The sequence below is a fragment of the Vulpes vulpes genome, chromosome 10 (genome assembly GCF_048418805.1).
Source record: "Vulpes vulpes isolate BD-2025 chromosome 10, VulVul3, whole genome shotgun sequence".
Taxonomy (NCBI): Eukaryota; Metazoa; Chordata; class Mammalia; order Carnivora; family Canidae; genus Vulpes; species Vulpes vulpes.
In genome coordinates this window covers 23,387,019-23,412,603 of record NC_132789.1, presented here as the reverse complement: position 1 = coordinate 23,412,603, position 25,585 = coordinate 23,387,019, and the positions used below count along the sequence as shown (strand labels likewise).

At 44.2% G+C, this 25,585-nt stretch overlaps 2 protein-coding genes across 6 annotated transcripts in view; both read left to right on the top strand.

Annotated features, from left to right (window-relative positions):
• The window catches only part of CHEK2 (checkpoint kinase 2), a 48,258-nt gene extending 39,474 nt beyond the window's left edge, over window positions 1-8,784 (top strand). For all 4 annotated transcript variants that reach the window (XM_025982091.2, XM_072723132.1, XM_025982092.2 and 1 more), the window contains 5 exons: window positions 321-484; window positions 677-792; window positions 1,809-1,894; window positions 7,255-7,335; window positions 8,547-8,784. In XM_025982091.2, coding sequence (XP_025837876.1) covers window positions 321-484; window positions 677-792; window positions 1,809-1,894; window positions 7,255-7,335; window positions 8,547-8,636 — 537 coding nt within the window. In that variant the 3' untranslated portion in view covers window positions 8,637-8,784. The remainder of the gene's footprint in view (window positions 1-320; window positions 485-676; window positions 793-1,808; window positions 1,895-7,254; window positions 7,336-8,546) is intronic.
• Window positions 8,785-13,681: 4,897 nt separating this feature from the next.
• TTC28 (tetratricopeptide repeat domain 28) overlaps window positions 13,682-25,585 on the top strand; it is a 616,681-nt gene continuing 604,777 nt past the window's right edge. For both annotated transcript variants that reach the window (XM_072723128.1, XM_072723127.1), the window contains exon 1: window positions 13,682-13,900. In XM_072723128.1, coding sequence (XP_072579229.1) covers window positions 13,799-13,900 — 102 coding nt within the window. In that variant the 5' untranslated portion in view covers window positions 13,682-13,798. The remainder of the gene's footprint in view (window positions 13,901-25,585) is intronic.

The window sequence follows — 25,585 nt, the reverse complement described above, 5'->3', positions numbered from 1 at the left end:
ACTGTGGGTAACTAATTAGTGCCCTAGGGTCTGGGTTAGATAAGGGATAAACCTTTTGTAAGGTTATGGAGAGCCACAGATAAGTTGTAGAAAAAACCTTGTGCTTCCTTGGGTTGAAAATTTTAATTTAAGCAAAATTAAATTTAATTTGCAGTGTTAAAGTTATAGATTCCAGATTAATAGTAGGCATGAACCATATAGGATATGAACTGATCTAGCCCACATGCCTTTTAGGATTGGCAGACTATGTTAATCTTTTTTTTTTTTTTTTTTTTTTAATGACACCATTAAAAATGGTACCCTTTTGTCCTTAATTTTAGATTACTGATTTTGGGCAGTCTAAGATTTTGGGGGAGACCTCTCTCATGAGAACCTTATGTGGTACTCCCACCTACCTGGCTCCTGAGGTTCTTAATTCCTTTGGGACTGCTGGATATAACCGAGCGGTGGATTGCTGGAGTTTAGGAGTTATTCTTTTTATTTGGTAAGAAAAGTTTCATTGCTTCAGCGTCTGGTTGTAGGTAATTAGGTGAAATAAAAAAGGTGTCCAGGTAGAGAGCTTGTGTTTAATTTGAGTGACTTTTTTTGACCATTGATTTAAAGAAAAATCTAGATGTCTGAATGCCACTAAGAATATAACTTGATATCTTTTCCTTTTTTCTTTACCAATATTAAGCCTTAGTGGGTACCCACCTTTCTCTGAGCATAAGACTCAAGTGCCCTTGAAGGATCAGATCACCAGTGGAAAATTCAACTTCATTCCTGAAGTCTGGGCAGAGGTCTCAGAAAAGGGTATGGATATGAAAGGGTTAAGAATTTGTGGTTTGCTAAAAAGTGTGTGTACTGTGGTGGAAATTTCTTTTTACATTCTGTTGTGTTCCTCCTGTTAATTTTTATTTTCTGTTGTTTGTTTTGCACCTCTTGAGGGGCAAAGGAAGTTAAGAACATGGGCTCCAGGACCAGGCTGGCTGAGACTCATATTTTTCAGTCTGCTACTTCTTAGCTATGTGACCTTAAGCAAGTTACTTAACCTCTCTGAGTTACCCTTTCCTTTGAATGTAAAGGGGGTACAGTAAACCCCTACCTTAAAGGGGTTTTGTGAGAGAAAGTGTAACCTGAGCAAGTGCCTGGTACCTACTAGTGTACAAAATAATAAGTAACTTTTCAGTTACAAAGTCTCCTTTGAATGAGTAAGAGCCTAAGTAGTTACTTTGTGTTTTAAAATTTAAAAGTATAACTTTGTAATTCTCAAAAGGAGAAGTAGAAAATAAAACTAAATGTCAGGTTATGTAACAATTTTGTTGTCTTAGAATATCAAAGGAATAATATTGTTGCAACATAAAAGCCAGCCTCCACTTGTTGCTTGCTGTCAAGCTTTGTTTCTGCCAAGCCTGCAGTTCCGAGGAGCCTGATGCTGGCTGAGAAACTCTCCCTGTCCATCCATGGGTCTCGGGGAGAGTTGGCTGAGCATCCTGAGCATTTCAGAACTAGGTAGAAGTTCAGATTTAATTAGTTTGAACTTGAGTCCAGCAACGAGGGAGGGGACAGGGAGCGTTGAAGAGGTGGTGATGTGTGAGCAAGGAGAGATGGGGGGGCATTGTGGTCATTCCTGGTGTTCTCTGAGAGCTCTGAATACAGAGTGAGAGGACTGGGTGGGGTGGGGGTGGGGGCTGCCCACCACACCTGGTGACTTTAGCCCCCCGTATTTCTGGATGTTGGCCTGTGATTCTGGTATACTTTAATTTTGCTGATTTAATGTACATGCCTTTTCCACTGTGGTTTGATATTTGATTATCTTACTGCTTTAGCCCTGGATCTTGTCAAGAAGTTGTTGTTGGTGGATCCAAAGGTGCGTTTTACGACAGAAGAAGCTTTAAGACACCCGTGGCTTCAGGTGGGTTAGGACAGTGCTTGCTAGCATAAAATATATAGGCAGCCCTCAGTGGTGCCTGAGGGATAAAGGAAGAAGTTGGAAACCTGTTTGCCTTGTTGAGACTGTTTAATGTGCACTTGCTTTAGAATGAGCTTTCGATGTATCAGGTATGTTTATGTGTGTATACGGGTCATGAGTGTAGGTGTGTCTTTGGGTATAACCTTTTTTTGTTTTGTTTTGTTTTGTTTTGTTTTGTTTAAAGATTTTATTTATTTATGAAAGACCCAGAGAGAGAGGCAGACACATAGGCAGAGGGAGAAGCAGGCTCCCTGTGGGGAGCCCAATGTAGGATTCGATCCCAGGATCCCAGAATCACGACCTGAGCCACCCAGGTGCCCTGAGTATAACCTTTTCAAATTAACCTGTGGGTCCTGGGACGGCCAAGCTCACTTTATGGCCTGTCCTGGTCCCACTTGGGTTCCCTGAGTCTGCAATTGGGCTCTGGTACTTTGAGAGGTGGTTCTAGCGTGGAACCTCCGCCACAACCCGACCCATGCCAGCCTCTTCTATCAGTCAGGTGGGATGGGCTGCATTCCAGCTGTCTTCAACCTTAATTAAGTCATGGGAGCAGGGGAAGGAGGAGGAGGAGGAGGAGGGTAGCCTCTCTGGGGTATAATCTGGTTATTTCCCAAGCCCGAGTAATTGGGCATACAGAGCCCCACTTATTTTTGGTGAGTAAACATGCTGTTAATACAGACTGTCACCTGCACTTTCAAGTCTCTATTACCTATGTGTCCCTGCCAGGGATTGTGGCTGTTGTTAGATTATACCCTGACCTCATTCTAGCTGCCAGACTCAGAAGTCCTTTGTGGCTTTGCTGGGCTAATCTTTTACTGCATGGGCCAGGTTTTCTGATGGATGTCAGGCCTTTTGTTAAATGCAGCTCCATTCAGCGCAGCCTTACCCCTCTTTGTTAATTTCCATTTGGTCTGTTTCCTGTAGGGATGGAGAACTTTACCAGCTAGCTTGAGCTAGAGGCTCGAGTACTCTGGGGATTACTGGTCTGGGAATTCCTTAGGGCCATCCAGTTTCAGCACTGTGCTTCTGGGACTCTGGGAAGACTGTCCCTATTCTTTCTCTGTTCCAGCCCTCCATACCTAACGGTTTTTGCTCAGGCCAATTCAGGTTGAGAACAACAAATCCTTAAAAGAAAAAAAAAAGTAGATAGATTTGTTTGGGATATTACCCTGGAAACAGCAGTCTCCCCCCAGAAGAAATCTGTCAGATGATTTAGCACTTAATAGACCACACAGATTTGAAACAGCAGGACCCTGGAGAAAAGGAATTTGGAAACAAAGGGTGCCTTTGCATGTGGGGATTTAATTTTGATGAAAAAGAAAAACATGCCTCTTGGCTCTTTTTATGTGCCCTAATAGGGAAACTCTTGGGGCCAGATGTGGAGGTGGAGGAACTGTGCTAGTCTTGGAAAAAAAAAAAAAAAGAAAAAGAAAGAAAGAAAATAGAGCTTGCCAGTTAGGCCAGGGAACAGGGCTTGTAGCTGCTCGAAATTTATGAACGTGCGTAACCTATTTTTCTTGTTCTGTTTGTCTCAAAAGAAAACCGTTACTAACAACTGACGAAAAGGTGAAGTTCAGCCCTGCCACAGGGGTCTCACTGGAATACTCTTTCGTCCACATTTTATTTTTGCTGCAAAAGGGTGGAATGAACACAGACTGCGGACAAGAATGCAGACACTGCCCACGTTAATCATCTGCTAGTGATAGTTTAGGTTTTATTTGGGGAACATTTCAGTGGTTTTGAAGAAGCCAAATGGTTTTGTGGGTCTGGCCCTGGACTGAGTGTTTGGAATGTGAGTTCCAGTCTCTCTTGTTCTTAATAGTGCAGTTTGGGGAACATCCTTTATATCATCTTATGACATCCTATATATCCACATTTTGGTCTCAAATTAACTTCCTGAAATAGAGAACTCCTTCCTGCTTGCCTTTGAGGTATTTTACAATTTAAATTTTAAAAAAAATATTTATTTATTCATAAAAGACACAGGTAGAGAGAGAGAGAGGCAGAGACACAGGCAGAGGGAGAAGCAGGCTCCATGCAGGGAGCTGGACATGGGACTCAATCCCAGGACCCTGGGATCAGGACCCGGGCTGAAGGCGGCGCTAAACCGCTGAGCCACCTGGGCTGCCCACAATTTAAATTTTTGAATAGTTGTAGATATCTCAAGGAAGGGTGTTTATAAATACACATTGCTACCTGTGGCACATAATGAGCTCTTTTTCCGTATTATTGCTAATTGATGACTTAAAAAAAAATTTTTTTTAAGATTTTATTTATTCATGAGAGACACACAGAGAGAGAGAGAGAGGGAGAGGCAGAGACACAGGCAGAGGGAGAAGCAGACTCCATGCAGGGAGCCTGACATGGGACTCCATCCCAGGTCTCCAGGATCAGGCCCCGAGCCAAAGGTGGTGCCAAACTGCTGTGCCACCCGGGCTGCCCCCCTTTTTAAAAGTTTTTGGGCGGCCCTGGTGGCGCAGCAGTTTAGTGCCGCCTGCAGCCCGGGGTGTGATCCTGGAGACCCAGGATCCCGGGGTGTGATCCTGGAGACCCAGGATCGAGTCCTGAGTTGGGCTCCCTGCATGGAGCCTGCTTCTCCCTCTGCCTGTGTCTCTGCCTCTTTCTCTCTCTCTCTCTCTCTCTCTGTCTGTCTGTATGAATAAATCTTAAAAAAAAATTTTTTTAAAGAAAGATTTATTTATTTATTAGAGAGGGCATGTATGCACATGTGCATGCAGAAAACACACACACACACACACACATACACACACGGAGGAGCAGCTAGATGGACAAGCAGACTCCATGCAGGGAGCCCGACGGGGGACTCAATTCCAGGTCCCCATGATCACACCCTGGGCCGAAGGCAGGTGCTAAACCTCAGAGCCACCTGGCTGCCCGACTTGTTTTAAATACAGGTCTAAATAAGCTTGTGGGGAGTTCTGTTTGGCTGTACTGAAGACCTGCCATACAGGGTGTTGCCATGTGGTTCTGTTTCATTGTGCATTCATTCTTTCAGAGGACAGTTAATGAGCTCTGTCAATGAGTAGATACTGGGGACACAAAGAAGAGTAAGAGGAGTCCTTCCCTTGGGCAGTTGACCGTCTGGGTGGGGGCCAACCCTGACCATAGTCACAGTAGGACGGTGGGACATGTATGGCAATAGGGGTAGGTGCAGAGTATGGGGGGGATCCTCAGAATGAGATAGGGCCACAATCCATTGGGCTTCAGGTACTCGCAGTTCATACAGTATGAAGAACTTCTAAAGGCTGAGTGATCTGGGGATGACATGAATGCATAGTTTGCTAGAGCTGCTGTAACAAAATAGCACAGACTGAGTGGCTTAAACAACAGAAATTTATTTCCTCACAGTTCTGGAGGCTAGAAATCCCAATTTCAGCACATTGGGTTTCTCCTGAGGCCTCTCTACTTGCCTTGCAGATGGCTGCCTTCTCTCTGTCCTTACATGGTCTTTTCTCTTTGCTCACATCCCTGGTGTGTCTCTTTCTCTTCTTATGAGGACATCCGTCCTATTGGATCAGAATCCCACCCTAATATAGCCTCATTTTAACTTTATTGCCTCCCTAAAGGCCCAGTCTCCAAATAGTCACTGGTGGTTACTATTTCAACATTTGAATTTAGGGGGCAGAGGTGGACACGGTTTAGTCACAATGGGGGACAGCATTTTCTTTCTTTCTTTCTTTCTTTCTTTCTTTCTTTCTTTCTTTCTTTCTTTCTTTCTTTCTTTCTTTTCTTTCTATTTATTTATTTATTTATTTATGATAGTCACAGAGAGAAAGAGAGGCAGAGACATAGGCAGAGGGAGAAGCAGGCTCCATGCACCGGGAGCCTGATGTGGGATTCGATCCTGGGTCTCCAGGATCGCGCCCTGGGCCAAAGGCAGGCGCCAAACCGCTGCGCCACCCAGGGATCCCGGGGACAGCATTTTCAATGTTGATTGAGTCCCTCTATATGGAGGTCCCTGTGCCTTTTACAGTGCCCTGGCACCTAAGGCTGCTCAGGAAGTATTTGTTCACTGAGTGAATGAGAAAGGAGGGTGAGGTTGATGGGCAGGAAGGCAAGGAGGGCATTCCCAGTGAAGGCTGTGAGCAGGAATAGAAGGAAATAGGGGAAGGAATTTTGAGAGTGGCATTGTGTAGGAAGCGAGATCCTAAGGGAGATTGTGGATCAGAACCAGATGAACGTGGTGCTCTCAGAATGGGCAGTGGGGTGCTATCCTGAGTGCTGCAGTAAACAGGGTGATAGAAGCAGGGGATTCAGCTATTAGATATAGAACAGGTGAGTTAATCCTCGAGCACCGCAGTTTTTCTGTACGTGTCAAACTGCTACATATTGGAGGTCTTCCCTCCTGTGTCCTCTGCCCTCACCCACTGTAGTGCTCTTAGCTAAGTGGGAAGAGTGGGAAGGGGTTGGGCGGCAAGGTACACGGGGTTTTGGGATCAGCTAGCTGTGGATCTGTATTGTGCACCTGCTACTTGTGAGTAACTAAACTGGTCTTCCAGCTGGCCCCACCCTAGTCATGGATATTTCACCTTTCTGAAGATGGTAGAACTGCACCAGGTTACTTTTCAGGATTCCCAGATGCAAACCCTTGAACCCTGCAAAAGTAACATTCATGGAAGTGGGAATTACCCTTCATAGACATCTGGGTAGGAGTTCTCTGTGTGCACTTGCAGCCTGCCCCTCCCCTTCCTCTAGTGGTCAAAGCACCTGTAATGCTATGATCTGTTCATTTGTCTTCCTTTCTCATTAGCTCTGGGATATTGTGGGCTTCTAGTCCTTCTGGTGACTTGTGTAGTATTTGCTGGGGTGCTGGGTTGCTTTGTTAGGATGGTCCCAGTATATGGTCTTATTGTTGACATGGGGAGGGGGCACCTCCTGGAAATATTGGGGGAGCTTCATGGAGTCTGCTCATAGGGTGCTGAGCCAGTCCCAGCCTCTGGCTTCCTGATTGCCCTCTGAGAGGACCTGGGATGCTGGTTCTGAATGTCTTTTGACTACTAACATCTGTGGTTCTCTCTGACCCACTGAGAGCCCTGAGGAATGGGGTTTGATTCAGCCAGTGTTGACTAAGTATTGACTGCTGATTAGACTCCTCTGGGAAGGCAGAGGTGAGGAGCACGTGCCCATTTTCTCCTGGAGCCTAAGCAAGAGCATGCCTTTTGGTGGACAGACTGGGTGTCTTTACCCACTTTCCTTTCCAGGGGCACCCTAGCCCTTTCTTTCTAGGACCTTTCTTTCTGTCACACACAGCCTACTTAGGTTTTTTTTTCATTTCTTCACAGGATGAGGACATGAAGAGAAAATTTCAGAATTTACTTTCTGAAGAAAAGAAGTCGACAGCTCTACTCCAGGTTCCAGCCCAGGTATTCCAGATGATGGTCATTAAACATAGGCTCAGTTTTAAAGACTGAATGAGCAAGGGTGATGAGCTTGAGAGGACTCTTTAGTAGCAATTGCTTAATGTATATAGATATTTTTTGGAATAATGTAGTAGGTATTTTATTTCAGCTCGATCTGCTTTAGCACCCTTAGAAGATTTAATTAGTAAGGAAGAGTATGTTTAATGCATTAAAAAAGCACAGCCAGAGATTGTCATTCAGAAGGTTTCCTGTAAGGCAAAACTGGAAGACTCTATTAGAAGTTCAAATTTAAACTTGCTGGAAATGGGGGGATTCCTGGGTGGCTCAGTGGTTTGGCGCGTGCCTTTGGCTCGGGGCTGATCCTGGAGTCCTGGGATCAAGTCCCACATCGGGCTCCCTGCATGGAGCCTGCTTTCTCCCTCTGCCTGTGTCTCTGCCTCTCTCTTTCTCTCCGTGTCTCTCATGAATAAATAAATAAAATCTTAAAAAAAAAAAACTTGTTGGAAATGTACAAATCTGGGCAAGTGGTTGATTATTGATCATAATTTTATCCCTCTAAAGTTCTTTGTTAGTATATGTTAATCTGTTTATTCCTATTCTGTCTTCTTTTGGTGAATAATATTCCCCTTCCTACTGTCCCCTTGAAATTTTATGAATGGGAAAACAAAGACACAAAAAAGATTGTCTTCCTACAAAACAGCAATATTTGGGGCTCCCAGCAAGAGGTAATTGTAGTCCCTTTAAATTTCATAATTTAGGAGAAGATGACAGAGAGGAGAGAGGGTGGTTATGCTGCTTACTTTGAGTATACATCAAGTGGTTGGATGCCACAGGGGAAAGAAATGTCCATTCGATAAGCATGTCTGAGTCTGGGGAGGTGGGGTGAGGGCTCAGATGTCAAGGAAGGCAACTCATAATTCTTGGTATTAGAAGTTTCACATGAAATGCTCCAAATTTGTAGGAAGCATAGTGGAATTTTTAATAATTTTAAAGCCAGGGCAGCCCTGGTGGCTCAGCGGTTTAGTGCCACCTTTGGCCCAGGGCATGATCCTGGAGACCCACATTGAGCTCCCTGCATGGAGCCTGGTTCTCCCTCTGCCTGTGTCTCTGCCTATCTCTCTGTGTCTCTCATGAATAAATAAATAAAATCTTTAAAAAAAAATAATTTTAAAGCCAGTGGTTTTCTTTGAACACTTCTCCCTTTTTATTTCCAGCCTTCCACAAGTCGAAAGCGGCTTCTTGAAGGGGAAGCAGAGGATGCTGACACCACAAAGCGTCTGGCTGTGTGTGCTGCTGTGTCGTGAACACTGGTTGAACATGAAAGACTCCAACCTTCTTGAATCCTGCTGCCATTTTCTTTAAATCTGTTTTTTGTAGTTTTAATTTTAATTATGCGAACAGTGGTTTTTTCCCAATCATCAATACATAATTCCAAACCTAGTGGAACCTGAACCTTGTGCTTCTGCTTGATAAGGAGCTCCTTACTTGCATGGCTTTTTTGTGTATTTGCAGTTTTGTGCTTTCTGTCTGGTGCTTTACGTTGGCTGGAACCCTGGTCTCAGCCTGCACAAGCTGCATACAAATTTGAAAGGTCCTTTAGCAAGTTGCTGGGAAAGGTGCACAGCAAGGTTGGGGTGGATTTTGTAGAGCCTGACTGATTGCCGAAGTCCTCATGAGATAGGAGGTACTTTGGTACCGTATCCCAGGAACCAGTTTTAAATTCTCATTCTCACCCACATAAAGATACAGGTCCATCATCACTGGAACTATGGGACCAGAAAAGTTGTAAAATTAGAATATTTCCTGATTTTAGGAAGGATACGTGGCACATTGACTCTATTTTGTAACACCCAGCAGAGTCCTATAACCAAACACTTAAATATGTTTGCAGCAAATATTCACAATAAAACAGAAAAGACAATTAGTGCCGCATGTCAATTCAGGTCAGTTTTTTTTCTGTCAAAGGAGTTAGGGGATGACTCTCAGATTTCAAAGCTGTTTGGATTTTAGAAATACAGATAAGGCATGTGGGCATTTCATGTTGAGCCAACAATGACCAAGAAGGCCCTGTATAAAGTCCTTCCCTTGGCTGGTCTTGTCCAGTCCTCACAGTGATGTTATGGTATAAGTCCTCTGACTGCCCAAATGTCATAGGTGAGAAATCCAGGATGAAAGAGCAAGGTGACTTGTCCAGTGTCACAGAGCAAATGTCAGAGGTGGGACCCAACCCAGGTCTTTCTCACTCTAATATTCCTCATCTTCTCGGACTCAAATACAGTCAGACTCAGGAATGTTGAAATGGGCTCAACATGAAATGCCTGCATGCCTTATCTGCATTTCTAAAATCCAAACAGCTTTGAAATCTGAGAGTCATCCCATAACTCCTTTGACAGAAAACAACTGACCTGAATTGACTCACACTGACAAAATTCACAAGAGACTGATATCTAAATCCCAAATGCCAGTGTGTTCAATTACTACAAGAGGGTACAGCTCCATGATCTGTGGAAGTTGGGATAACGTGGTGGCAAGGAACAAAAGCTCATTCATTCATGATAAAGGGGATTTGTTTCAAGGTTATAGATGTCTGGACCTGGGATCCATGAGGTGCCCATGCATTTGTAATGCTCGGTTCCTCTTGTCTCTTTGACACACTGATTTTGCTTCCCATGTATCTTTGACTTGTTGATAGTAGGCCACGTTATAGCTCACTGGTCATATCATGAGTTGAATGCCAATGCCTTGGTTCTGCTGCCACTGATGAGCCAACCAGGGCATCGGGGCACACAGCTGTTGCTGTGGGCAGTTAGTGGTGGTTGACAATTTCCATTAGAAGGGTGAGCAAGCATTCTGAGGCTTGGCTGGCCTGGTGTTTGTGTGTGTGTATGGGTGGGAGGGTTGGGGGGTAGCTGGGGATTTAAGTGGTTTGCATATTTAAAAGAAGGAGACTGAGATTGCCAAGTTAGATGGGTTTTTAGCTCATTTGAATATGTACTGTGAAGGCTGTGGTTTCTTAGGGCATTTTTCCCCTCTTGGGGCAGAGTCAGCCAGCCCTTCTCTGTTTCCAGAGCACTTTTTATTTGCTCCCTCTGATTATAACTACCATAGTAGATAGAATAATGGGTCCCAAAGATGATCTCATCCCAATCCCCATCATGTATGAATATGTTCCTTTACGTGGCAAAGGAGATTGTGCAGATGTGATTGAGTTAAGGATCCTGAGATGGGAAGATTATCCTTCTTTTCTGGGTGGGTCCAACATCATCACACTGTTTCTTTTGAGAGGGACACCAAAGGAGTCAGAAGAGAATGGAGTGAGCTGCTTTGAAGAGGGAGGAAGGGGCCATAAGCCAAGGGATACAGGTGGCCACTAGAAGCTGAAAAAAGGCAAGGACATGGATTCTCCCCTCAGAGCCTCTCCTGGAGGGACCAGTCCTTTACATCTTGACTTTCACTAGTGGAAATGATTTCAGGCTTTTGAACTACAAAACTATAAGAGAATAAATTTGTGTTGTTTTAAACCACCCAATTTGTGGTAATTTTTTATAGAGGCCATAGGAAACTACTCTATTCCTCAATAAAGAGATGTCAACTGCTTATTTATTTATTTTAAAGATTTTATTTATTTGAGAGAGAGGGAGAAACAACAAGAGTGGGGGTGGGAGGGTGGCTAGGGGCAGAGGGACAGGGAGAGGCTGATGTGTGGCTCCATCCCAGGACCCTGGGATCATGACCTGAGCTAAAGGCAGATGCTTAACTGACTGGGCCACCCAGATGCCCCTCAGCTGCTTATTTGGGGCCACCCAGCATCCACTTCTTCTGACGTCACTCCAATTTTCTTTTGAGGCAATTCTTTTTCCTTATCCCATGGGGGGAAAGGGGAGATGGTAAAGCTAAATGTCTGCCTGGTCTCCTACCTAGAGGTGGGCCCAAGACTTTGAAACATGAGCAAATGGAGCCTGGATGGCAACACTAGTGGTAGAAACAATATAGTGTCAGTATGAGCTCTTTGTACTTCCTGACTTTGGCTTTGAAATTACTGAGCTTTTGTGTCCTCATCTACAAGGTAGGTGCAATAAGAGTTATGTCTCATGGTGTTTGTGAGGATTGAATGGGGGAAGGCCATTTAAAGTGTCTACATGTAGGGATCCCTGGGTGGCGCAGGGGTTTGGCGCCTGCCTTTGGCCCAGGGCACGATCCTGGAGACCCGGGATCAAATCCCACGTCGGGCTCCCGGTGCATGGAGCCTGCTTCTCCCTCTGCCTATGTCTCTGCCTCTCTCTCTCTCTCTGTGTGACTATCATAAATAAATTAAAAATAAATAAAGTGTCTACATGTAATAAGGGATCTGTCATTGGTGGCTTCCATCATTAAAGGTGGGAGGACCACATAAGTAGCAAGAGGGGAGCCATAGAAAATCCTTAAGCAGGGAAGTAGTACAGTCTGTTCAGGTTTTGGGGGCAGAGGCACACACAAGATGGGCAAATAATTGAGATGCCTTTGACCTAACATTTGGGAAATGTCAGGACTGGGTGGATGGTGAGAGCAGAGGTGGAGGGGCAATTTCCAGTGGCTGAAGTAACTAACTGCCACTCCCTTCTGCAGAACAGGCATGTTGTTCCGCCTGCTGCATGCCTAGATAATGGTGGAGTGGACACCTTTTATTTGTGCCTGTCCTCATCTGATGCCTCTTGTGACAACTGTATCGCTATTTTCCTGGGGGAGGTGTCCCTCCTCTCACTCCCCTGACCCCATCCCCTTCCTAGGGGGGCTCAGTATAGCCAGGTTTGGCCACTCTTGCTGTGATCAGCTCAGGTAGGGACTTCAAATAAGTGCAATGAGTCAACCCTGAGACTGGCTGCAATTATTGGCCAATAGCTCTGGCTTTCCTGATCATATATGAGCTAGGTGCTGCCCAGGACACTGGAGAGAGGCAAGCAGAGCTGAAAGAAATTCAAGATTTAAGTCCTGTTTGAACACCTCGATCCAGCTATGCCTGAAGTGAGCTACCACCCAGAGACTTCAATTTGCTTCCCTTTTTTGCTCCAGGTTGAATTATTGTCACTACTGCCTGGAAAAGCTCAAACTAATAAATTCAACCATATACAAACTCCAAAAGGAGACCCTTGGAGACTCTCTTTTTCTATTAGGGAAGAGCATTTGATGCTATTGTTTTTCTGCCAACTTTAGGGTTTTCAGAGAGGTTTGGGGCAGAGAATGGAAAGTGAAGATGTGGGAAGTAACAGTCCCTCCAGCCCCAAGGTTGAGGGAACCCCTCCCAGCTAATTATACCACAGAGTTTGGGAGCAGAGCCCCTTTCATTAAACTTTTAGGAGTCTTGGAAGGCTAGGGCCAGAATTCTATCAGCGAAGCCTGGAAAGCTTGGTGCTCCCAAGGCCTTGTGCTCTGGGAGGGACATGCATCATCTGAAAGCTCACCTCAACCCTGTGAAGTATTGCCATGCTCTCCGTTTGCTGATTTAGAAATCAAAACCGAGGCTCTCTGCTTCCATCAAGTGACTTGTTAAAGTTTTCCCAGTTTGCAAGAGGTGGAGGCTAAGACTTGAACTGAGATTTCCCCTTCTCGAGGATCCCTGGGTGGCTCAGCGGTTGGGCGTCTGCCTTCGTGATCCTGGGGTCCAGGGATCGAGTCCCATGTCGCGCTCCCTGCCTGGAGCCTGCTTCTCTCCCTCTGCCTGTGTGTCTGCCTCTCTCTCTCTCTCTCATGAATAAATAAATAGAACCTTGGTTTTAACCAGTACGCAAAACTACGTAGGACCGGTCACCCGACTACCACCTAGTACTAGGAGCTGTGCTGACACCATCCGGATTGCTTCATTGGGTCCTTCCAGGGTGCCTTAGTTGACCTTAATCATGCAAAGGAGATGTGGGACTCGAACTCAGTTTCTCCATGGAGCCTGGCCCAGGGACAGGGACACGGGCATTCACTGTGCCACTTACTTTCGCGCACGTGCTTGCACACTTCCAGGACGGGGATCTCATCACCTTAGCCGCGCTCTTCCCCGGCGCCTCTTGGGGGGTAAGTCCCTCGCCGCAAGCCGGGCGTGACCCGCGAAGCGCATGGGTGCAGCGCGGGGAAGGTGCCCAGAGCCCCGCGCGTGGGTCGTCCGCAGCGAGGCAGGCGGCGGCGCCGAGTCCAGAACGGCCCGCGCTCCAGTCAGGCCGGACGGGGGCGGAGGGGGTGGGCGCGATGCCGGGAACAGCGGCCGGCTCCGGAGGGCGCGAGGCGAAGGGGCGCGGCGAGTGCGCGCGTGCGCGGTGGGGGGCCCCCGCGGAGGCGCGCGCGGAGCCGGCGCGTCGAGTGCGCGCGTGCGCGGTTGCGGGGGGGCGGCGCGGGCTGCCGCGGCGGCGCGCGGGACGGCGGGAACATGGCGCGCGGCTCCGGCGCGCGCGCCTAGCTGGCGGGACCGTTAGCTCGAGGCGGACGCGGCCCGGGCCCCGCGGGGATGGAGCAGTCGCCGCCGCCGGCGCCTGAGCCAACACCGGGGCCGACCCCGGCACGGAGCCGTAGGCGGCGGGAGCCAGAGTCGCCGCCGGCGCCGGCGCCGGTGAGTGCATGAGGGGCGCGGGCCGGGAGACTTTCTTTGTGAAACTCCGTCGGTACGAGCCGGGCCGGGCCTCGGCGGCTGGCGAGCGCCCGCGGGGCGGAACCCGCCGCACCGTCCGGGCCCGAGCTGGCCGGCCTCGCGCCGCCGCCCACTCGGCCTGTGCGCGCGCGCCCGGGGGGGGGGGCGGTATACAGTCGGCGCCTACTGCGCACCACCTCTCCCGTTGTGGCCTCCGCGGGGTGGCGGCCGCCCCTGGCCGGGGCGCAGGCGGGGGCCGCGCCGGGAGACAGGTGTCCGTGCTGCCCCGAGACTCAGGTGCAGACCGCCCCGAGGGCACCGCAGGGAGCGAGCCGTCGGTTCCGGGGGGAGCCAAGCCTGGCGGTGGCTCAGCGCGCAGTGACCGTGGAATGCTTGACGTCCGCCCGAGCGCGGGGGCACCGGCAGGGTGAAGGATGCCAGCCCCCGGACCCTGGAGGTGCGGCCGTCGGAGGCTGCGGCGGGGCGGGGCGGGGCGGGGCGGGGCGGGGTGGCCCCCGGCTGCCCCCCGGCTGCCCCGGCTGCCCCGGCGTACGATGCACCCTTCCCGGGGCCTCAGACTCTCCAAGGCGCAGAGACGCAGATTCTGACTTGAACAGGCTGTCGAGCTGTTAGGACCAAGCCGACTCGACGGGCACTGGGGCACCGAGTGGGCGTCCAGCTGCCGGGACCTGTTCTGCTTACAGCGCACCTGGCGTCGTGGTCCCAGGTGTGGCTCGCTCGCTGCGACAGTCTCCCAGTAGGAGCTCTTGAGACTAGTATGTATCTCAGATTTACCGTAGGATGGGATTTCGCTCAGGTCCCGACTTCTGTGACTGTATAGCGCCATGTTTTCAGTATGTTCCAGGCAAAATCAGAGAGTACGTTTCTTACTATAAACCATCAGCTATGTACACCCTCGCTAGGTTAGAATTAATTCTAAAACCAACCCTGATTTAAAAACAAAACAAAACAAAACAAAAAAACATGCTTCTTTCTCTTCATCATTTGGGAACACTGGGCATATAGGATTTTGTTCCTTCCAGGCAGGTAAATATTTACATTTTATCAAAGTAAATCTGAACTACTGTTTATTCAGAAAAGTTGGCAATTTGCTTAGACCTTCTTCTGAGTGTTTGTAGTTTTTATGTAATATTTTGAAATTGAGATTTATGTTTTAGTTCAGAGTCCCTGCTAAAATAGAATTGTTTGAAAGTTATTTGATATTTCAGGGGCTGGTTTTTCTTTTTTTTTCATGGCTTTTTGAATTTTTATTTTATTTTATTTTTTAAAAGACTATTCATGAGAGGCTCAGAGAGAAAGGCAGAGACATAGGCAGAGGGAGAAGCAGGCTTCCTGTAGGGAGCCTGATGTGGGACTCGATCCCAGGATCAAGCCCTGAGCCAAAGGCAGACACAACCTCTGAGCCACCCAGGTGTCCCGGTTTTTTGAATTTTAGTAGTTGATTTCATCCCTTTCTCTTTTTTTGTTTTTGACTGGAAAAATGTGAATATATAGAAAGGACTTTAGGAGGTGCAATTGCATCTGAAGAAAAATAGAAAAATTAGATGCTTTTCAGTGTGTCATTTTTGCAGTTTATATGGATTTTTATATTTTTTATATGGATTTTTTTAAAGACTTTTTATTGAGATACAATTTACATATAACATTAGTTGCGGGTGTAGAACATAATGACTTAATATTTGTATATATTGCAAAATGGTCACCGCAGTAAGCCCAATTAGCATCTGTTATCACACATAGTTACAGTTTCTTTTCCTATGAGAACTTTTAAGATTTACTCTTACCAACTTTCAAATATACAATTCAGTATTATTAACTATAGTCACCATGCAGTATATTACATTTCCATCACTGTCTTTTCAAGTCTTAGAAAGAAAACAAAACAAACCCAGCTTTGTTGAGATATAATTCACCTAGTATAAAATCAACCTTTTCAATGTACAGTTTCATAGTTTATAGTGAATATTCACTATATGCCCAGATAGATCACCATTATCTGCTTTTAGAGCATTTTCATCATATTTCACACTAGCATTCTTTGTTCACCTTTCTCCTAGCTGCTGGCAGTTAGTTTCTTTCTCTACCAATTTCACTATCCTGGATATTTCACATGATATAATCTTGCAATATGTAGTCTGGTTTCTTTCACTTTGCACAGGCATTCTATGGTTCATCCATGTGGTAGCATTTATAAGTACTTCATTCCTTTTTATTACCGGATAATGTTCCATTGAATGGATATGCCACATTTTTTTTTTTTTTAAGATTTTATTTATTCATGAGAGACACGCAGAGAGAGGCAGAGACACAGATAGAGGGAGAAGTAGGCTCCACTTAGGGAGCCCAATGTCAGACTCGATCCCGGGTCTCCAGGATCTCGCCCTTGGCTGAAGGTGGCACTAAACCGCTGAGCCACTCGGGCTGCCCTGTTTATACATTTTTTAAAGGATTTTATTTATTTGAAAGAGAGAGAGAGTACCAGCAGGGTGAGGGGAAGAGGGTCAAGCAGATTCCCCACTTGAGGAGCCAGACTTTGGGTTTGACCCTAGGATCACAAGATCAACACCTGAGCTGAAGCTGATGCTTACCTGACTGAGCCACCTAGGTGCCCCTTGTTTATCCATTTATTCCTTGATAGATATATGGGCTTTTTCCACTTTTTGGTTATTATGAAAAATGCTGCTAGGAACATTTATTAGTTTTAGTGTGGACGTGTTTTAATTTTTCTTGGGTGTATCCTAATTGCTGGATCATATGGTAACTTTTTAAATCTTTTGTGGAGCTGACAATCTGTTCCTAAGGTATTACATTGTTTACATTTTCATCAGCAAAGTATGAGGGCTCCAGTTTCCCTGCATCCCTTCCAATCCTTGTTATTGTCTTTTTATTAATTAATTAATTAATTTTTTAACTTTAGCTATCCTGGTAGGTATAAAATGGTATCTCATTGCAATTTTGATATACGTTTCCCTGATGACTAATGATGTTGGGGATTTTTTGGTGCTTATTGGCCATTTGTATATCTTCTTTGGAGAAATGTCTATTAAAATCCTTTGTCCAGGGATCCCCGGGTGGCGCAGCGGTTTGGCGCCTGTCTTTGGCCCGGGGCGCGATCCTGGAGACCCGGGATCGAATCCCACGTCGGGCTCCCGGTGCATGGAGCCCGCTTCTCCCTCTGCCTATGTCTCTGCTTCTCTCTCTCTCACTGTGTGCCTATCATAAATAAATAAAAATTTAAAAAAAAAAAAAATAAAATAAAATCCTTTGTCCATTTTTTAGGTCCATTTTTTAATTGGGTTATTTGTCATAGATTGAGTTGTAAGAGTTATTTAAGTATTCTGGATACGAAACTCTAGTCAGATATATGATTTACAAATATTTTCTCCTGTTCTGTAGGTTGTCTTTCACTTTTGTTTTTAATTAAAAAAATTTGTTTTAAAGATTTTATTTATTCATGAGAGACACAGAGAGGCAGAGACATAGGCAGAGGGAGAAGCAGGCTCACTATAGGGAGCCTGATGTGGGACTCAATCCCAGGACCCCAGAATCATGCCCTGAGTCAAAGGCAGACGCTCAACCACTGAGCCACCCAAGTGCTCCTCCGTCTTTCACTTTTTTGATTATGTCCTTTGTTGAAAAAAAAAGTTTTAGTTGTGATGAAGTCCAATTTATCAATTTTTTCTTTTGTTGTTCATGCTTTTGCTGTCATATCTAAGAATCCATTGCCAAATCCAAGGTCAAGAAGTTATCCCTAAAAAAAAAAAAAAAGAAGAGTTATCCCTATGCTTTCTTCTAAGGGTTTTCTGTTTTTAACCCTTATATTTACATTGTTGATCCATTTTGAGTTAATTTGTGTGTGTGTTGTAAGATAGTGATCCAAATTCATTCTTTTGCTTATGATGATAGTCCAAGCACTATATATTGAAAGGATTGTTTTTATACCATTGAATGGTCTTTGCACCCTACTGAAACCTAGCTGACTATATGTTAGGTTTTATTTTTGGACTCTCAATTCTATTCTGTTGTCTATCCTTATGCCAGTACTACACTATTTGATTATAGTAGCTCTGTAATAGGTTTTGAAATTAAATATAAATCCTGGGGATCCCTGGGTGGTGCAGCGGTTTGGCGCCTGCCTTTGGCCCAGGGCGCGATCCTGGAGACCCAGGATCGAATCCCACGTCGGGCTCCCGGTGCATGGAGCCTGCTTCTCCCTCTGCCTGTGACTCTGCCTCTGTCTCTATCTCTCTCTCTCTGTGACTATCATAAATAAATAAAAGTTTAAAAAAAATAAAAATAAATAAATATAAATCCTGTAACTTTGGTTTTCTTCAAGGCTGTTTAGCTTTTTTTTTTGGCCCCTTATTTATGGATTTTAGGATCAGGTTTTTAATTTTTGGCAAAAATTAGCTGGGATTTTTATATAAATTGTGTTTAATCTGCCCTTTCAGTAGTGTTTTGTAGTTTTCAGATCAAGGTCTTGCACTTCTTTCAAAAATTTATTCCTAAGTATTTTATTTTATGTGATGCTATTATACATGGAACTATTTTTTTTTAATATTTTATTTATTTATTCATAGAGACACACACACAAAGAGAGAGAGAGAGAGAGAGAGAGAGAGGCAGAGACACAGGCAGAGGGAGAAGCAGGCTCCGTGCAGGGAGCCTGATGTGGGACTTGATCCCGGGTCCCCAGGATCACACCCCGGGCTGCAGGCCGCGTTAAACCGCTGCGCCACCAGAGCTGCCCTACATGGAACTATTTTTAAAATTCCATATTCTTGTTGTTTACTACTAATTCATTGCTAGTCTGTAGAAGAAATATAGTTGAGTTTTGGATAAATCTTTTAATCTCATCATTTAGTGATAGTTAAGTTTCTAGGTTTTGGCTCTGCTACTTACTAGTTGAATGAGTTTTGACAATTCTTAACTGTTATACATCTTAGTGTTCTTGTATGTATAATGGGCATCCCAAAGAATATTTATTTATTTATTTATTTCCCCAAAGAATTTTTAAAGAGAATGTTGATAGTAAGAACAATGCCTTACATGTGGTGGGGTTTTAATATTTGTTGTTTATCTTCTTTTGCTAAATAACTCCATTTAAAAGCAAGCCAAAAAACAAAAAGCGAACAAAACACCAAACCCAAACAAAACCAATAACTCCCCCCAAACAAACAAACCCCAAAGCGTAGACAAAGTCACCCTCCTCCATACCCCCAAACCCACAAAGAAAAACCGCAAGCAAAAACCTCAAACCTCTTCCTGTCCCCCATTGCTTTTCTGTAATCTAAGGCATCTCTGTGAGTGCTTGAGGAATAGTGAAAGACAAAATTTCTCACATCACACAATTGTATTGTAAAAGCCTGCTAAAGAGCTATATAGGGATTTGACAATGCGTTTGTAAGTATTTTTTAAAATATTAAATGTGTGGGATGCCTGGATGTCTCAGTTAAGTTTCTGATTCTTGATTTTGGCTCAGGTTATTATCTCAGGGTCGTGAGACCCACTCTCACATCAGGCTCTGCACTCAGTGTGGAGTCTGTTGGAGATTCTCTCTCTCCCCCTCCCTCTGCACCCCCCGACCCCCCCATACTCTCTCTCTCTCTCTCTCAAATAAATAAAGCTTTAAAAAATGTGATAAAGTGTAACTCAAAGCTGTTTGTTTTTACCCCATATTTCTTATTAATGGGCTGTTCTTTTATTACCTATTCCTTCTAAAAGCAGAAGCAATATTTTTTTCCAATGAATTTGCTGGTTACAATTCTTGTTTATTTTGAATGATTGCTATTTTTATAAAAACTCTGTTAGAGCCAAAGCCTGATGTTTAAACTTAATATTACTTTTTTTGTGGTGTTTCTTCAGTAGCCAGAGTAGATTGTTTAATATGGGAAGAAACCAGAGACACGGTTTAATCCAAATATGATACTTGGAACATAATATTTGTTGAATGTGTATTCACTATGATCCAAAGAAAATAATTGTTTACTTTGTAAATATTATTTTGACAATAAAACCTTACCTCCAAACTTAGAAATATAATTAAATTTGTAACCCACAAACCCACAGATGGATAACTCAGAGACATGTCTGTAAGAAAATTTTAAATCAAAATTGATCTTTGTTTTAAAAACCCCTTTTGTTATTATGAAAACTGAACATATACATTGTATACAATTTTTAAAATACTGAGTGCCTGTTGGCTTAGTTGATTAAACGTCTGCCTTTGGCTCAGGTCGTGGTCTCACCATCTTGGGATTGAATCCTGTGTTGGGAGCCTGCTTCTCCCTCTCTTGCTTCCCCAGCTTGTGCTCTCTCTCTATCAAATAAATAACATTTTAAGAAAAATATAAGACAAATAACCCCCAAACCATAACATTACCAATATGGAGATGATTATTATTAATACCTCAGTATAAATCTTTCCGGAACTTTCTGTGCATTTTTCTATCTAATAATATTTACACACATACACAAATGTATATAGGTGTTTTAACTAAGACAAGATAAAAACATGCAAAATGTCTTTAAAAATTGGCTTTATTTAGGTATAATTTGCATATGATAAAATTACCAATTTAAAATATGAGTTCTTCCCCCCCCCCCCCCAGAATCATTCTTTATTTTTAATTCAAAACAATAACAATGAGAACAGCAAAGGAGTTACACCTTGATTGAGGGACATTCATGATCAATTCATAAATAACTTGAGTTTGTATATCTTGGATATATTGAACTTCACACCACTGGGCTAAAGTTAACAAGCCCTTTCGTTTTGCTAATACCTAGTCCTCAGAGATCCAAGGCAATACAGAAATTGTTACTGCATGCATATATCAACATTTGGCCTTAGACCTTACCCATACTTTTGTTATAGTTATATGAGTTCTGACAAGTTTTTATAGTTGTGCAGTCACCACCACAGTCAGTAGAAATAAAATTCTTGTTATTACTGAGAACCACTTCATTTTACGTGTTCTGCAATTTGTTATCTATTCACCAGTTGATGGACATTTGGGTTTCCAGTTTTTGGTGATTTTGAGTAGAGCTACTATGAACATGCATGTACAAGTCTTGATGTGTTTTATGTATGTTTAATATTTAAAGCGAATATTTAAGAATGGGGTTGCTGGTTTGTATGATAAACATGTATATAGATACTGTTTTTTTTTTTTTTTAAGATTTTATTTATTTATTCATGAGAGACACCGAGAGAGAGAGAAACAGAGACATAGGCAGAGGGAGAAGCAGACTCCATGCAGGGAGCCTGACATGGGACTCATTCCCAGGACCGCAGCATCCCGCCCTGAGCCGGAAGGCAGACGCTTAACCACTGAGCCACCAGAGGCAGAGACACAGGCAGAGGAAGAAGCAGGCTCCATGCTGGGAGCCCCATGTGGGATTCGATCCCAGGACTCCAGGATCACGCCCTGGGCCAGAGGCAGGTGCTAAACCGCTGAGCCACCCAGGGATCCCCCTAGATACTGTTTTTGAAACCTTTTTTTTCAGTTAATGGTCACACCCCACTTTCCATTTAAGTAGTTTCTTCTTATTAAATGCTTAGGCAGGGGCGCCTGGGTGACTCAGAGTCTTTTGTCTTCTGATTGGGTCATGATACCTGGGTCCTGGGATCCAATCCTGCGTCGGGTTCCTTGCTCAGCGGGGAGCCTGCTTCTCCCTCTCCCTCTGCCATTTGCCCTGCCTGTGCTCTCTCTCAAATAAATAAAATCTTTAATAAGAATAAATGCTTAGGCAATATTCGGTTATTGTTTTCCCACTCTGTCCCCAAATATTCTTTTTAAAAAATATTTTTTATTTGAGAGAGAGAAGGAGCAGAGAGGGAGCCCACATGAGTGTGGAGCTTGAACTCATGACCCCGAGATCAAGAATCACTAGCTCTACTGACTGAGCTAGCCAGGTGCCCCTAACCTGCATTATTATTATTTTTTTTAATTTTATTTATTTATGATAGGCACACAGTGAGAGAGAGAGAGGCAGAGACATAGGCAGAGGGAGAAGCAGGCTCCATGCACCGGGAGCCCGACGTGGGATTCGATCCCGGGTCTCCAGGATCGCGCCCTGGGCCAAAGGCAGGCGCCAAACCGCCGCGCCACCCAGGGATCCCAACCTGCATTATTTTAAATGAGATTCTAGTTGACAAATAATTGATGATTTACGATGAGCATGTGGTACTATTTTGTGGATAAAGAACAGGATTGGTAAGAAATGGTAGGTGGTCTAAGTAACACAGCAACCGACCCTGACTTTGTGTTGTAATTTTGCAAGAATGGACAATAGGTTAGTTGTGATTGTTAAATAAGGGAAGGCATATTATTGTATGTGGCTTCCCATTCCATGATTATGCATTTGCCATTTTCATGCTATCATTGGCTAAGTTTGCCAAAGTGGAAGTTTAAAAATTGCCATGGGGGATGCCTGGGTGGCTCAGTGGTTGAGCATCTGCCTTGGGCACAGGGCATGATCCCAGAGTCACGGGATTGAGTCCCACATCGGGTTCCCTGCATGGAGCCTGCTTCTCTCTCTGCCTGTGTCTCTGCCTCTCTCTCTCTTTCTCTCTGTGTCTTTCATGAATAAATAAATAAAATCTTAAAAAAAAAAAAAAACCTAAAAATTGCCATGGCAATGTTTCAGCTTCGTATAGACTTAGATCAACAATTGGTAGGAAAAACTTGTTATTAATATTCATTATACTTGTAGAATTGTGTAGAGAATATCACTTTGATGAAGATGAAAATTAAGATTATTATTCTCTAGTGTTATTATAAAAGGAAAATCCGTTTAACCTAGATAGTTATATTTTGCCAAATCCTGTATGTAGAAAGTCATTAGTGCTCATTTTTAGATTAAACCCAAGAAAAAATAGCCTTTTTTTTTTTTTTTTAAGATTTGTTTGTTTATTCATGAGAGACAAAGATTGAGAGAGAGAGGCAGAGACACAGACAGAGGGAGAAACAGGCTCCTTGCAGGGAGCCTGATGCAGGACTCGATCCTGGGTCCTGGGATCACGATGTGAGCCGAACGCAGGCACTCAACCGCTGAGCCACCCAGGTGTCCCAAGAAAAAATAGTCTTTGAAAGAGGAGGAGGGTAAAGTAGTGATAGAATAGCCTAAAAGAAAAGATATGTTGGAAAGCAATCAACCAAATAAGTAGAAAGTGGACATGGGAGGAGAGAAGAGGGTAATGGTTAGAATTAAAGGACAGACATCCTACAAAAATTTTTTGGGATCTCTGGGTCACTTCTCTTTATTTTGTAATTGAACTCTTCAGCATCAAGTAAAGCTGGAATGGATTCAGTTCTTTGGGGTTGAAGGTATTTTTCTTGGTTATTTTGTTTTAATGCTATTGGACTGAGCAGTTTAAGGAATGTAATTTTAAAATAAGAGTAAGTCCAATTTTGACATCCCATATTCATGGACCAGAAGACTTAACATTATTAAGACAGCAGTATTTCCCCAAGTGATATACAGATTAAGTGCATTCCCTATAAAAATCCAATCTACCTTTTTTGCAGAAATGTACAAGCTGATCCTAAAATACATGTAGAAGCATCTACCCAGAGTAGCCAAGGCAATCTTGGAAAAGAAGAACAAACTTAAATGACTCACACTTCCCAATCTTTTCTTTTTTTTATATATATATATAATTTTTAAAAAAGATTTTATTCATTTATTCATAGACACACAGAGAGAGAGAGAGAGAGGCAGAGACACAGGCAGAGGGAGAAGCAGGCTCCATGCAGGGAGCCCGATGTGGGACTCGATCCCTGGTCCCCAGGATCACACCCCCAGGCTGCAGGCGGCGCCAAACCGCTGCGCCACTGGGGCTGCCCACACTTCCCAATCTTTAAAAAAATATATTTGTTATTTTAAGAGAGAAAGAGCACATGTGTGCTATGTGTTAGCAGCAGGAGGGGCAGAGGAGAGGAAGAGAGAGTCTTATGTAGATTCTGTGCTCAGTGTAGAGCCCAATGTGAGGCTTGATCCCATGACCCTGAGATCATGACCCGAGCCAAGAGTTGGCTGCCAGCTGTGCCACCTAGGCACCCATAATTCCCAATTTTATTTTTATTTATTTATTTATTTATTTATTTTAATTATGATAGTCACAGAGAGAGAGAGAGAGAGGCAGAGACATAGGCAGAGGGAGAAGCAGGCTCCATGCACCGGGAGCCGGACGTGGGATTCGATCCTGGGTCTCCAGGATCGCGCCCTGGGCCAAAGGCAGGCGCCAAACCGCTGCGCCACCCAGGGATCCCTTTTTTTTTTTTTTTTAATTAATTCCCAATTTTAAAAGCTATAAAACTACAGTAATCAAGTCAGTGTGGTACTGGCATAAGCCCGCCTCCTCTGGGGACTGTGTGCTCACTGAGATTCACAGGGTGGGGGTCCAGGCTCCATGGAAAGTCTCACTTCCTCTGCTTATCTTCTTAGGTCCTACTGGGCCCCCTGGGACATGGTGCTTAACTGTCCTGTTCTGGTCACCTGAGCTTCATTCAGTTCGTAGCCAGTAGTGATGTGGGAAAGAATGGTTTAAGAATAGTTTCTGTTGGGAGCCTGAGAGACTCAGTGACTGAGTGTCTACCTTTGTCTCAGGTCGTGATCCTGAGGTCCTGGGATCGAGTTCCACATTGGGCTCCCTGCCAGGAGCCTGCTTCTCCCCTGCCTATGTCTCTGCCTCTCTCTTTGTGTCTCTCATGAATAAATAGAATCTTTTAAACAAACAAACAAACAAAAAAGAATAATATAGGGATCCCTGGGTGGTGCAGCGGTTTGGCGCCGGCCTTTGGCCCAGGGCGCGATCCTGGAGACCCCGGATCGAATCCCACATCAGGCTCCCAGTGCATGGAGCCTGCTTCTCCCTCTGCCTTCTCCCTCTGCCTGTGTCTCTGCCTCTCTCTATCTCTCTCTGTGACTATCATAAATAAATAAAAATTTTAAAAAAAAGAATAATATAGATCAATGGAATTGACAGTCGAGAAATAAACCCTCACATTTATGGCCATTTGATTCTCAACAATGATGTGAAGACCACTTAGTGGGAGAAAGAATGGTCTTTTTATTTTTTTATTTTATTTTATTTTAATTTATTTTATGTTTTTATTTTATTTTTTAAGATTTTATTTATTTATTCATGAGAGACACAGAGAGAGAGGCAGAGACACAGGCAGAGGGAGAAGCAGGCTCCTTGCAGGGAGCCCGATGCGGGATTTGATCCCTGGTCTCCAGGGTCATGCCCTGGGCGGAAGGCAGGTGCTAAACCGCTGAGCCATCCAGGGATCCCCAAGAATGGTCTTTTTAACAAATGGTGCTGGACAACTAGATTTCCACATGCAAAATAATGAATTTGAACCCCTACCTCATACCATACACAAAAATGAACTCAAAAGTGCATCAGAGACCCAAACATAAGAACAAGAACAATAAAACTCTTATTTGAAAATACAGGGAAAATCTTTGTGACTTTGGGTTAGGCAGTGATTTTTATTTTATGTTTTTAAAGTAATTTCTGTGCCCAACATGGGGCTTGAACTCATGACCCAGAAATCAAGAGTTGCGTGCTCTACCAAATGAGCCAGCCAGGTGCCATATAGGTAGTGATTTCTTAAGTAAAATACTAAAAACAAA